The following is a 13,182-nucleotide window of genomic DNA, read 5'->3' as shown; positions in this document are numbered from 1 at the left end:
GCGCCCGGCTGGGGAGGGGCTGCCACGCACATAACCTTTGGGTACTGAACCTCTCAGTGCGTTTCGCAGCTGTGCCCGAGGCAGCAGCAGCTCTGTGTCGTGCTATTACCTGAGAAATCATTTACTATGGCCCCATCCCAGCCCCAGCAGCCAGGCTGCAGCCAGGGTGGGGACATGAGCACCCCACAGGCATCCTGCCCTGGGGGGAGACGTGTGCCATGAGCCAGGGCCCCGGGAAGCCCAGATGAAGGGGCTGCAGCTCTCCAGCTTGGAGAAGAGGTGACAGAGGGGACAGGAGGGCAGCCAACCAAGAGCAGTCTCCTCGCCAGAGCTGTGGGACTCATCACTGCAGATGTCAAATGTTGCCCAGGTTTGGAAGGAGATGAGCCAAGTTTACGGGACAGGAACCTGGTGTGGGACTGTAGAAGGACACACACCCCGAGGCGGTGGCCATGCTGGCCGCACGGCACAGGGGTGTTTTGGGACAGGGAGGCTGGGGGTCTGCCCCAGGCTGTGCCCACCCTGGAGAACCAGTGCCCGCATGCCCCAGCCTGGTCCTTTTCCCCCATCCAGCTGCACCCCCCTGTAAAGCCACGGGTGACCGGCTCCTCATCGGTGTGCATAGCCCCAGGGGGAGCAGAGCGTGGGAAGCTGGTGTGACGTGCGAGGCTGGGAGCACTCACTCCCCCTGTGCCATGTACCGTGCACCATTCCTGTGTGGGGACAGGTGGGCTGGGTGCCGTCACGCCGGCGGGCTGGGCGCGGGCAGCGGCGGGGCCATGTCCCAGCAGACGGCGCGGCTGGGTGCTGCGGGGGGGGTCACCACCGGGGCTGCCGCTCACCCGGCCATGCGCACGGCAGGGAGGAGCGGGGCAGCCAGCAGGCGGGGAGGCTCGTGGGTGCCAAGGCGGATGCCGGCCGCAGGGGCTGCCCCGGGGTGCGTTCTGCCGCCTCCAGACACCTGCGACTGGGAGGGGACGCCCGAGGTTAACGGCGCGGGGAGATTACAGAGAGCCCGGCGCAGCCAAGCGTGCGAAGGGTGAGCAGTGCCGAGGACGGGGTGTGCTCCATGCCTGCTGGGCCCTGCGGCACTGCCGCTGCTGCGCCCTGGGTGGTGGGAGATGCTGCCGAGGGTGCACAGACCCATGCAGCAACCCCATGTCCCTGCCTGCAACCTTCGTGTCCCTGCCAGGTGCTGCACGTGCTGCCGCAGCCGATCCGCCCCCAGGCTCCTCTTGCCAGTGGCGGCAGGGCTTGCCTGCGGGCAGAGGCACCTGGCTCGCTGGGCTCGGCAAGCAGGAGCCGTGCAGGGGCTGGGAAAGGAGGCGCACGCACCGAGAGCAGTGCCCCCCGCGTGGCTGCGGGTGCACGGGGCTGCAGGTGGCCGCTCCGGTGACGGGGCTGGTGCAGGTTTGTGGGTGCAGGTTTGGGGGTGCAGCTGGGCGGATGGGGCTGCAACGAGGTGCCGGGGGGGGCAGCCTGAGGCTGCGGTGGAGGAGAGGGGCAGGACCTGGCTTCGGCCAGGTGGACAGGGCTTTGGTGGAAGGGGCTTGTTCCCTGCCCCAGGTGGTGCGGTGTGCCAGAGATGCGGTGCTGGGCACAGGGAGTGAGGCCTCGGCTGGAGACCAGGTGCGTGGGAGGGGGGAACTGCTCCCTGCCTGGGCTCTTCTCAGCCCACCTGAAAAGAGGCATCTTTGTGCCAGGGCCGAGATGATCTCTGCTGTCTCCCGGGGGGGTTACACCTTCCCGATCGTATTTCCCTGCTCGGAAATTCCAGTTTGCGTCATTCAAGCTCCGAGCAGCCAAATGCGCTCGTTGCTAGAGGGTCTGAAAAAAAGGGAATCCGGAGCAAGGAACCCGCGGCCGGCAGCGCAGCCCCAGCCCTGTCCCTGCGCAAAGCCAGCGACGCTCAGCACCGCGCTGCCTCCGCCTCCCGCAGCGGCACCGCTCCTGCGGTCCCGGCCGGGCGCTGCCCGCGGCCTCCCCCTCGTCCTCCGGGGGCTGCGGGTCCGGGGCCGCCGTTAGCGGGGCGGTGCGGGGCGTGCGGGGCGTGCGGATAACGGGGGCGTTTCGCCGCGTGCCCGAGCCCTGCAGCTCGCGGTGCCGTGAGGCTCCTGCGGGTCCCCCCGGGCCGTGGGGACCCCCCTCTGTCCTGCCCCGTGCCCCGTCCCGGCCGTGCCGTGCCGAGCCGTGCCGTGCCGTGCCGTGCCGAGCCGTGCCGTGCCGAGCCGAGCCGAGCCGAGCCGTGCCGAGCCGAGCCGAGCCGTGCCGTGCCGAGCCGTGCCGAGCCGTGCCGAGCCGAGCCGTGCCGAGCCGTGCCGTGCCGTGTCCACGGGTCTGCCGGGCCTCCTCGCCCGCGGCCCGCTCGGCAGCCGCCAGGTGAGGCTGTTGCTCCGCCAAAGCGGGCGCGGGGACGGCGGGGCGCTGCTCGGCTCTGCCCGGCCCCGCGCCGAGCCCGCCCGTGCTGAGCCGTGCCACGGGCCGTGTCCTGGGCCGGGCCGGGCCGAGGCGTGCCCCGTGCCGGGCCGTGCCCCGTGTCCGTGTCCCATGTCCCGTGCCGGGCCGTGCCCCGTGTCTCTTGTTCCGTGTCCCGTGTCGTGCCATGCCCCGTGTCGTGCCATGTCCCGTGTCGTGCTGTGCCGCGTGCCGGGCCGTGCCCCGTGTCCCGTGTCCCACGCCCCGCGTCGTGCCACATCCGTGCCGGGCCGTGCCCCGTGTCGCGCCCTGCCCCGTGCCGGGCCGGGCCGTGCCCCGTGCTGCCCGGTGCTGTCCCGTGCCGGGGAGGGGCAGGAGCCCGGCGCGCGTTGCGCAAGGCCCGGGGCAGGGCTCGGGGCTCTACAAAAGCTCCGCGGGGCGCGGGCGTTGAGAGGACAGCGCCATGAAGCCGGGGTCGCTGCTGCCGCTGGTGCTGCTGGTGGCCCTCCTGGCCCCTCGGGGCGAGTGCCAGCCGGACTCGGAGCTCGTCCTGGCAGGTGAGCCCGCGGGGCGGCGGGGCCGTGTGGTGGGGGCATGGCTGGAGCAGCCGGTCTCGAAGGTCTTTTCCAACCCCACATTTTATCACTGTGTGGTCCCTTGGCCCCTCGCTCCCCGGTCAGGGTGAGGCCGTGGGGTCAGAGCTGGGATGTCACACCGGGTCCAGCCCGGGCTGTCCCCACTGCTGGGACAGGGGGAAAACCCGCTCTGGACCCCAAAGGCAGAACGTGGGTCTGGTGCTGCAGTGCCGGGATAAGGGCTGGTGGCGGGTTTGGAGCAGCTCTGGAGGCTCTCACAGCAGCGGCGTTTCCAGCAGGCGCTTTGCAACGCTTCGTGTACCGCTGCCGGGCGCTGGGTGCCAAGGGCAGCACGGGACCTGCTCTCTGCTGCGGGGCAGAGCTGCTCCTGGCTGCAGGGCCCAGGCTGGGGGGGGCTGTGCCTGGGCTGGGCGCTCTGCCTGCCCGCTGTAACCACCCCCCTCGCCCTCCTAGAGAAGCCTGGCCAGTGCCCTGCGCCCAGGAAGATCCCCGGCAGCTCCTGCGGCTACTTCTGCTCTACGGATGAGGACTGCCCAGGCAGTGAACGCTGCTGCAGCAACGGCTGTGGAAAGGAGTGCAGGCTCCCCATTGGAGGTGAGGGGGTCCCGTCCCCCGGCAGCCCCCTGTGGCCCTGAGGGAGCCTGTGCTCTGCTCTCTGGGTGCGGGGTGGGCTGGGTCCTGCCAACCCCTGCACCCCATCCTGGCACGGAGCTGGGATGCGCTGGTCTGGGCTCCTCCGAGCTCTGCCTGTGGGGGCATCCCCCACAAGGGCTGGTGTGGGGCCCCTGCACCCCATCTCCCCCACTCTCAGCCCCTCTGCTGTGGGGACCCAGGGGTGCCCACTGCTCCCTGCCTGCAGACAACGGGGGGGGGTTGGGCTGGGTGTGGGCGCGGGCGGGGAGGGACTGGTGGGGCCCTGACCCCTCTGGGCACCCCCAGAAAAGGCAGGTTTCTGCCCACGGCTGGACTCTCACATGATAACCATCTGCCTGGTGGAGTGCGGCAGCGACACAGACTGCAAGGGCAACGAGAAGTGCTGCAGCTTGGGCTGCCACGTCCAGTGCGTGCGGCCGGTGCCAGGTAAGGGCGGCCAGGGGCTTGGCGGGAGGGGGGCCGTGGCCCGGACAGACCCCGTGGACACGAGTCTTTCTCCTTACCCGCAGCTAAACCAGGCGTCTGCCCCAAGAGAAGGGTGCTGCAGACCTTACTGCCTTGCAACAGCACCTGCAGCGACGACACCGACTGTCCCGGCAGCAAAAAGTGCTGCTTCACGGGCTGCGGCCGCGGCTGCATCCCTCCTCGCAGGTGGAGCAGCTACAGCCCTGCTGCTGTCCTGATGAGCTGGGGCTGCCGCCAGTGCCCTGCTCTCATCGCCAACCCCGTGCTCCAAAGTGACATCTGCCACTTGCCCCCGGAGCACGGCCCGTGCAGGGGACACTTCTATCGCTACGCCTACAACCCTGCCACGGGGACGTGCCGGATGTTCCAGTACGGCGGCTGCAGAGGGAACCCCAACAACTTCGAGACCCTGAACGAGTGCCAGCGGGTCTGCCAGTGGGGTGAGAGGGGGGCGCTGGGCTGGGCTGGGCTGGGCTGGGCTGCCCCTGTCCAGGCGGAGCAGGGGCCGGTGGCAGGGTGGGAGCGTTGCTCCGCAGCCAGCTCCAGGGAGGTGCGGGCGGGGACCGAGCAGCAGTTCTGAAGGATGTGAAGGGCAACGGAGCGTGCAGGCGGCTGCTGCTGAGAGCTGCCCGATGTGAACCTGCTGAAAGCACCCTCGCAGGTCCCGGTGCCGCGGTGGTCCTGGGGCCACCCCCACTACCCCGCCTCCTGGTGCTCCCCAGGCCACTGGTGCTGGGGTCTCTCCCTGGCGGTGTCGGTCTCGAGCCTGCGGGCGGCCGGGCAGCCCCGAGCCCCTTCCCGCTCCCCACCCGCCTGCTGCAGCCGGGCTGTGCCATGGTGGGACCCCCACCTGCCCGCAGCAGGGAGGCAGCAGCTGCGCTCACCCGGCCACCATGCGCCTGGGCACCGCGCGGGGACTCCGTGCGCTTCTGCTCGGTGATTTCAATCAGCACACAGCTCCGTCCTGGGAGCCGGGCTTGTCTTTGGTGAGAACTAGGCGATGCTGTTAGTAATAATAATTTCACAGCCTGATTATCAAAATATTAAGCCTGCCAATCCGAGGCTCTCAGCCTGCACAGGAGGGGTGGAAAAGGCGCACTCCTTGCAGGTTGCCTTCCCGTTTCTGTGCCAAACGCTTTTGGCATGAGACGTGCCCTGGGGAGAGCAGGCTTGGAGGGGGAGGCTGGCAGTGCCACAATGGCCCCAGTGGGGGGGAGGCAGCACCCTGTGGGTGCTCGCTGGGTTGTGACACTTGTTTCCTAGCACAGCCGCGGGCGGTTGGGGCTGTTGGTGGTTGAACGGCAGTCGTGGCCGCTCCCTTCCCCTGGCACTGCGGGGTTCCGGGGAGGCTGTGGCCCTGGCGTGGGACAACAGCAGGACCACGAGATGCTGCTGCCTCCTTGGGGCACCTGCTCTGTCTCCCTGGTGGGCCAGGGGCTGGGGAAGGGGCAGCCCCGGGGTCAATGTGCTGGGGGTGAGCTGTCCTGCAGCTGGGGCTGGCACCAGCCCCCACAGCTCCGCAGCCCTGCCTGCACGCCCTGCTCACTGCCCTTCCTTTCTTCCCAGGGAGAGCCAACGGGTGACCCTGAGGGGACCCTGAGCCCGGCCAGGTCTGCAGCGGGGCCAGCCTCTGCACCCCGACCTCTCAATAAAGCCGCCAGGATGCCTGGCTTGCAGCATCGTTGCCATCTCTCTCTTGCCTTCCCACCGCGTCCAGGGGCTGCCAGTGTCACCTCGTGGCCTCGTGCTCCCCAGCGCCGTCCTGCTCCCCTACACCCTGGGGAGCGTGTGGGGATGGGATTGAGCCCCCCGACCCCACCACAGACCAGGGCTGGCGGTGCTGTGCTGCCACGGAGGCTGCTGTCCAGGCAGGCGAGCTGCTGGGGTGTGGGGCCACGGCAGTGGGAGAGCCGGGCATCGCTCACGGACACCAGGGGCTGGAGCCAAATGGGCGGGCGACGCCCAGGGCTGGGCACAGGGAATGCTTCTGAGGCACGGGGCAGGCATGGGGAAGGAAATAGAGAAGGGAACGCTCGGGGCTCCAGGGCCAAGTCATCGTGGCGCTGTCATCGAGCACCGCGTGGTGCCAGAGGGCTGAGGTGGGGCTGCTGCCCGCTGCCACCCCGCGCTCAGCACCCCGTCAGTGCGGCTCTCGGGGGGCTGGCGGCAGAGGCTGCCCGGCCGCCTCCGCAGCGCGCTGCTCGATAGCAGCTCTAATAGCTGCCATCCATAACGGGGCCTCCGGCCAGGCGAGGCGGGGGCGGACGGGGGGGGCCGCGGCGGGCGCTGGCTGCCTGCGGGCTGGTGGCGGCCCTGGCCCCGTGCCACACGGCGCGGCCCCGGCCAGCGGCGCGGCCACGCATGGCGTGCTGGCTGGCGGCACGGGGAAGGCGGCCTCCCAAAATGGGGTTTTTATTACAGCCATACATCACCGCGGCGGCCTGATGTGGGCAGACGGCGGTGATTTTTCTTCATGGTTTACAGACAAATGAGGGGAAGGAAAATTGATGTGAACTTTGCTATAGCGGGAGGTCGGCTGTGCGGGCAGGGAGCTGGCGGTGCCCGAGCTGGGGGCTGCGGGGGCCACCTGCCAGCCCCCCCCAGCTCACTGGGCTCTGTCTGCAGGACGGATGGACGGGGGCACCGGCCGGACCGGAGGCATCGTGTGCAGCCTGGGCACCGTGCTTGTTCCATCCACGCACGTGCAGGGTGTGCGGATGAGGCACCGCAGCTGAGCCCTGGGCCCAGGGGGTGGCTGCCCCCCCACTGCTGGGGGCTGGAGGGTGACGGGACCCCAACGTCCCCGGCCCCATCGCCCACAGCACGGCCCTGAGCGGGCGGCTGCGCTCGTCCTCGCTGGGGAGGTGTCTGGGAGGGACGCGCGGGCAGCGTTATTAATTCCAGGGGACGTTAATTATCACTGCAGACGTGGCTTTGATGTGCAGCCCCAGGCTGGCTGTTGTCACGGACTTTGGGTGAGATCTTGATTGCCCTCACCACAATTAAAGTCACCTCTAAACACCACGGTCCTGCCTGGCCTAAGATAACAGTTAATACCCGCAAATAGTGACTATCAGCTTCTCCATAAGGCCCATAAATATTAATACAATTCTAATTAGTTCCTTTAAATACATTGCCTAAATTAAGCATTTCCTCAGCAATAAATCAGCGGTGCTTTGGCATTCCTCTCCTGCACATGCAGCAGATCACAGGCTCTCCCCACGTCCCCGCTGGCCCCGTGGCTGTGCCCTGCCTGCCAGGGATCGGACCCTGCAGTGACCGGGGGCTGTGCGTGGTGGTGCCGAGCCGTGCCGAGCCGTGCCGAGCCGTGCCGTGCTCAGGCCGAGCTGCCGTCCCCCTGCAGCGTCCCCCAGAGGTCCCCGGGCCGGGCCGTGGATCCCTCTGGCGAGGCTCTCTGTCCTGCGGCAGCGAGCAGGGGAGCCCCGTGCTTCAGGCAGGGCTTCGTCAAGTGACTGCGAGAGGATTTTCAAAGGTAAAATATCTCCTAAGGACTCCAAAGTCATTGATATAAAAATAAACCAACTATTAGATTCAGAAGAGGAAAGGGAGCCCAGGCTTCACTGTACAAGCAAAAAGTGCCCTGTGACCTTAATCAGGAGTAATATTATTAATACATTTTCCCCCAGGTGCACCCAAAGATTTGCATTTCCAGCAATTTGCACAATAATGAGGCAAGCTGACCATGCTTCACCTCTGCAGCAATCACCTCCAAATCAATGGCAACGTGCCGGTGAGCTCATTTGGAAGCTCGCCAGCTCCAGCTGCAGCTGTGCCTGGCTTCCTGAGCGCGGCTCTCCCTCTCTCCGTGGGTGGAAGCACCACGCGTCCTCCCCGCTCGCCGGTGCTGGTGGCACTGGAACAGAGCAGCCACCAAACTCATTTGCTCGAGGAGAAATTAATACAGTGTGGAGCCTGTAGTGGGTGATTTAAGAACTGAGTTTAAAATCTCAACACAAAGAGATTTTTTTATAAGGTCAGAAGAGAGATTAAATGCTACAGACAAGCACAGCACTTGCCATTTCAAGCATTATTTCGCCATAAATATTTGGGGCTGGCGCTGCACGGCTCAGAGCCCCCTGCCCCGGCTGGGGCTGCCCCAGGGCAGCGGGGGGACACGTAGCTGCGAGTGTGGGCAGGGAGTGACACGATGGCCCTCGCCGTGCCGACGTCCTCGTGGGCACGTCCTGAGACAAGGCGCAGCTGGCCCGAGGATGGTGAGCACAAAGGGCTTCTGTCCGCGGCTCCGGCGTGGGGCCACAAAAAGCTGGAGGCACTGCTGTGAGCTGGGGCTGGGGGGGGGGGGGCTGCACCCCCTGGGTGCGGGGGGTGGGCGCAGCTGTGGGCGCCGGGGGGACCCTGCCCGCTGTGCCCCCAGCCTGTGCCACCAGGGCTGGCGCCCACCCGGCCTCCCCATGGCAGGGACCGGGATTGATGGCAAGAGATCTGGAAGGCTCCAAATGCGGGGGTTACGTCGCTGAGACTCCCCCATCCATCACCAGGCGCTCATTATTAAGTAACACCCTGCACGCCGGGCTGATTTCACACCTTATCTGAACCCAGCAGCTGTGCCCTAAATCCTGAGCGCCGCGACTGTCTGGAGGAATTCGGTTGCCTGTGTTTAAAATTAGTGTTAGCATCTATCATTTCCCCACACCAAATGGCTTCGGTGTCGGCACTTGGCAGCCCTAATCCGTCACCGGGCTCTGTGCTGCCCAGCTCAATACCCTCTCCGTCACTGTCACAGGACCCCTCATTGGCAAAATGTCACCCAAAGGACAAGTGCCACAGCTTGGCCTCTCCCTCCGCCCCTGTGCTCCGCTGTGCCCATCGCTGCGGCCGCCTGGCAGGGCTGGCTCAGGCTCCAGGCTCCACGGCACGGGTGGTGCCCGCTCCGGACGGCCCCTCCGTGAGTGCCTGGGAGCTGCAGCAGAGCCCCCGTCTGGGTGCAGCTCCTGGCACCTCCCTGGGCCCCCCCAGGCCGGGCAGCTCCAGCGCAGGGTGCGGGATGTGGGGGGGTTCCTGAGCCAGGGCGTGAGGTCTGGCAGCCGGCGCTGCCGAGCTCCTGCACCAGCAGGGAAGTGCCATAAATAACCTCCCATTAGCGCAGCGGCGTCGCTGCGCTGAGTGACTGATTTTGCTGGCTACATTACGGGCTTCATAAACACAGTCGTTTATTCCCAGCCTTTGCTCCACCGCCTCCGGGGCCGGGAGCTGCGCTCGCTTCTGCTCAGGAAGCGGCCGCGGCCCCGGTGCCGTGCTGGGCTCTGAGCCCATCCCAAATCCCGCGGGTGTCAGCGGGGCTGAGGGTTGAACCTGGCTGTGAGCAGGTCCTGGTGGCTGTGCTCCCCCAGGGCACGCAGCTGCAGGTCCCTGTCATCGGCGTGGGGACAAACGGGCGCCCGTGCCAGAGCTCTGGGCCACCTCCTCGGGGGGCACCGGGGCGGCACTGCCGGGGGTTGCCGACAGCCGCGGGTGAGAGCCGTGACTGCGGCACAGGCACCGCCGGCAGGAGCCACGTCCTCGCCCAGAGGGATGGAGACGGAGTCAGGCAAAGCCGTCCCTCGCCGGGTGCTCCAGCCCTGCTGCAGCCAGGCACGCGGCGTGGGCACAGCCTGCCAGCCCTGCCCTGGGCACCGCAGCTTCTCGCCCTGTCACCGCCTCCCGTGTGGGCCATGGTGCCGCGGTGCCGGCCCCAAGCACGAGGCCGGGCCCCTCCTGGCCGCTGCTGCCGGCGCCTGGCGAGGAGCCGCTGCCAGGCAGGTGATGCTGGAGCTGTCGGCGTGATGAAAAGCCTCCTGCAGCAATGCAGATAACATACAAGCACAGGTCAGGCGAGGCCCGTGTAGCCCATCCATCAGGCCCAGCAGCTACAGGCGCTCCCCGTGCCACCATCTGATGCATGTTATCTGGCACAAATGCGTTCCTTCCCCCAAGGTTAAACGGATGAGTGAGGTTCAGGCAATGACAGCTCTGCTTGCCCTGCAGAGGCGATAAATGAGCTGGAAGAACCAGAGGGAAAAAAAAAAAGGTTTGTGTGCTGTCAAATGCTCCTCTTGATGGTGCCAGCCTAGGCACTCTCCTGCAGGGTGCCGGCGTGGGGTTGGCAGCAGCACGGAGCTGGGCATGAGGATGGGGACCCATGGTGGGGACCCACGATGGGGGCCCACTCCCAGCAATGAGGACTGTCACAGCCGCGCAGTGCGGCCATGTCGCTGCCATGCCATGGGCAGGGGAGCGCGCGGTCATTTTGGCCGAGCCCCCCTGCCCTGTGAAGCCACTCCTGTGGGCACAGGGGGGTGGCACATGGTGGGAACTGCTGGGGGGGGGGCTGCAAGCTGGTCTGCAAGCTGGGACGGGGGAGAGCCAAGGGTGGGGTCTCTAAACGCAGCCTGGGGCTGGGTTTCCCCCACCCTGCTCTTTTTGGCTGCTGGCAGTTTTGCAGCGAGGTGCTGGAGCCCTGCCGGGGGGTGGTGGTGGCCCCGCGCTGCTGGAGCCCCCCTGCCCAGGGCATTTTTGCCAGCTGCAGCAGAGCCTCCGAGGTGCATGCGGGGGGGGCGCCTCCCGCGCGGCATCGCCCCGTCGGGTGCCACTGCCCTCGCTCAATGTCACACTTGGAGCCTGTCAACGTGAAAAAAGGTTTGCATCCGATAAGCGATCGGGCTGTCAGCTGCAGAGTGCTGCTCGCTTGTGATTTACTGCAACGTCGCTAACGGAGCACAGATTTTTCTTAATCTAAATTGAAAACTACTCAAGTAGAAAAATAATTTCATTGCTTCATCTCGGAGGGGCGGGGGGAAGGCGGAAGCGTTGTGCCGGGGCTGGCTGGCCCGGGCCGGCTGCGCTGCGCTCGTGGCTTGGCTCCCGCGCCCTGCGCCGCCGGTTCAGCCCCGTGCCGCGAGCCACCGGCACCGCCGGAGGACCGGCAGCTGTGTGGGCCCCCTGCGTGCCCCCGCCTCGGCCTGAGACCTGCTGGCACCCCTGGGCGAGGGGCTGCAGGAGTTGGGTCCCTGCCAATGGGGCAAGGGAGAGGCCCTGGGGCAGCCCCGTGGGGACACAGGAGGGGGGCACGTCCCCGGCATGGCATGGAGGTGGCGCGGAGCCATGGTGCTCGCCGTGCTGTGGTGCCGGCTGTGCCGCAGCGCCACGTAGCACAGCGCGGGGCGGCCGAGTCCCGGGCATGCAGGTGCCTCTGACCTGCCTGTGCTCGGCAGGAAACACACCGGCCCCAGCAGGAGGGTGAACCGTGTGTGGCAGTGTCATGGGCCACTGGGCAGCGCCGTCCCTGCCACAGGGTGCGGGAGGCTGTGGCAGAGCCAGTGCCTGAGCTGCAGCCAGGGTCTCACCTTCACCAGCGTCAAAGTCCGTGTGCTTTGCTTGCCAAGAAAGTGTGAATGTCTGCACCCTGCTCCCTCCCAGCTCCTCATTAGGGGCTAACAGTCGTTAGCGGTGAGCATGGGCAGGCAGACGCACACGTGCCCGACCAGGCTGCTACATGTGGCCCCCGATCAATTTTAATTTGCAGCACTAAATACCAGGAGGGGCTGCGAGCAGGGCTGGGGCTCGGCTGCACCACCAGGGCAGGGCTGGCCCTGGGCAGGAGCGAGATTTTGGCCGTTGTGCAGCGCAGGGAGCCGGGAGGGGCTGGGGGGGCACAGCCAGGTGCCAGCCCCCGCCGTGCTGCACGCAGGCGCAGCCCAGGCACGCGCTGCCTCGCCGAGAGATCGGCAATTTGGAGCGTGAGCGAATTCTGGGAGCGTTTGCTGAGCTGGATAATAACGTGCCCAGTGAGCTGCATCCCGAGCACGCTGCCAAATTAAAGATTTTTTTTTCCCCTTTAATTTAAAAGTCACCGTTGGGAAATCTCCATCGGCCTCACCAGTGATTTCCCCCCAGGCTGGCTTTCTGGAGAAATCTTTAATTTTGATTGTCACACTTTCTGGAGTTTAACTCGGGGAAGCAGAGCCATAAATAAGGTGCCACTTCGGCGCCGAGGCTCCAGCTGTGCCGGGACAGCGAGCGGCCCCGGCGCGGGCAGGCAGCTGCCGCGGGAAGGGCGAGCAGCCCGGCCGCAGTACCGGCGTCCCTCCCCGGCACCTCGCCCCCGGCCCCCTGCCCGCTGGCCAGCCCCGCACACCCCAGCCTGATTTCACAGGTCGCTGCCCCTTAATTAGCTGGGCCCCGTCCCCCCCACCGCCTGCAAAACCGCAGGTTCATGAAAATCTCATTAGCCTCAATTCCACAGCTGGCTTCTCCTGCCTGCACCGGCACGGCCGCGTCGCCCTGCGGTGCTGGGGGGCTCGGGGTGTGCTCTGCCTGGTGCCCGGCACCCCACGGCCGCGGTGCCCGGCTGTGCTGCCCCACGCTGTGTGCCGGCACCGTCCCCCTGGGCTCTGAGGCCGGTGCAGGGGGGTCTCTCTGTTTGCCATGACGCACACGGCAGGGCCGTGGCTCCTCTGCCAGAGCGGTCGGGAGGTACGGCCGGATCCCACAGCCAGACTCGGCGCGGGCACAGGGCGGCGAGTAGGTGCGAAGCCTGCTTCACGGGCTGGCTCCGTGCGCCGCTGCTCCCCGGGGCTGCCCGAGGCCCATCATGGTGGGGCTGGCCCGAGGGGGCTGCGCGGAGCCCCCCCGCGGCCCCTCTGCTCTCTCTGTGTGGGTGAAACCTGCGGGCGGCCACAGGCAGGGTTTTTCCTCTCCGATAACGAGGCCTTGGACAGGACTTGCACAGCTCCATCAGCAATTAAGAGAAAGGGAAAAAATCAGAAGCGCCTCCCTTTCAGTGCAGAGCCCCGCGCGGCGGTGCTGGGGTGAGCTCTGGAAAGGTTACAGCCCATTTGCATTTTACCCTTCAGTAATTTCAACACTTACGGGTGCAATTAAGAGGCAAGTCTGGAGTTATGAAGCTATCAGTGCGGAGAGACCTGAATACTAACAAACTCCTGTACGCGCTCACCATCCTGGGCCGTCTGATTTATCAGTGATAAAACTGCTATAATGCCAGCAGATTTCCATCGGCCGCAGTAATGGGCCT

The 13,182-nt window shown here is 66.5% G+C and overlaps 1 protein-coding gene across 1 annotated transcript; it reads left to right on the top strand.

Moving 5' to 3' along the window:
• Positions 1–2,829: 2,829 nt before the first annotated feature.
• Positions 2,830–5,811, top strand: LOC118176680 (whey acidic protein-like). Its single transcript, XM_035343807.1, has 5 exons — positions 2,830–2,972; positions 3,465–3,605; positions 3,951–4,091; positions 4,175–4,570; positions 5,697–5,811. Exons 1-5 carry the CDS (start codon positions 2,879–2,881, stop codon positions 5,711–5,713), a joined length of 789 nt encoding a protein of 262 aa, XP_035199698.1. The 5' UTR covers positions 2,830–2,878; the 3' UTR covers positions 5,714–5,811.
• The last annotated feature ends 7,371 nt before the right edge of the window (positions 5,812–13,182 follow it).

Source organism: Oxyura jamaicensis, chromosome 20 (genome assembly GCF_011077185.1).
Source record: "Oxyura jamaicensis isolate SHBP4307 breed ruddy duck chromosome 20, BPBGC_Ojam_1.0, whole genome shotgun sequence".
In the NCBI taxonomy this organism is placed as follows: domain Eukaryota; kingdom Metazoa; phylum Chordata; class Aves; order Anseriformes; family Anatidae; genus Oxyura; species Oxyura jamaicensis.
Note: the sequence above shows the minus strand (reverse complement) of the source record. Positions and strands in the feature narration are given on the sequence as shown.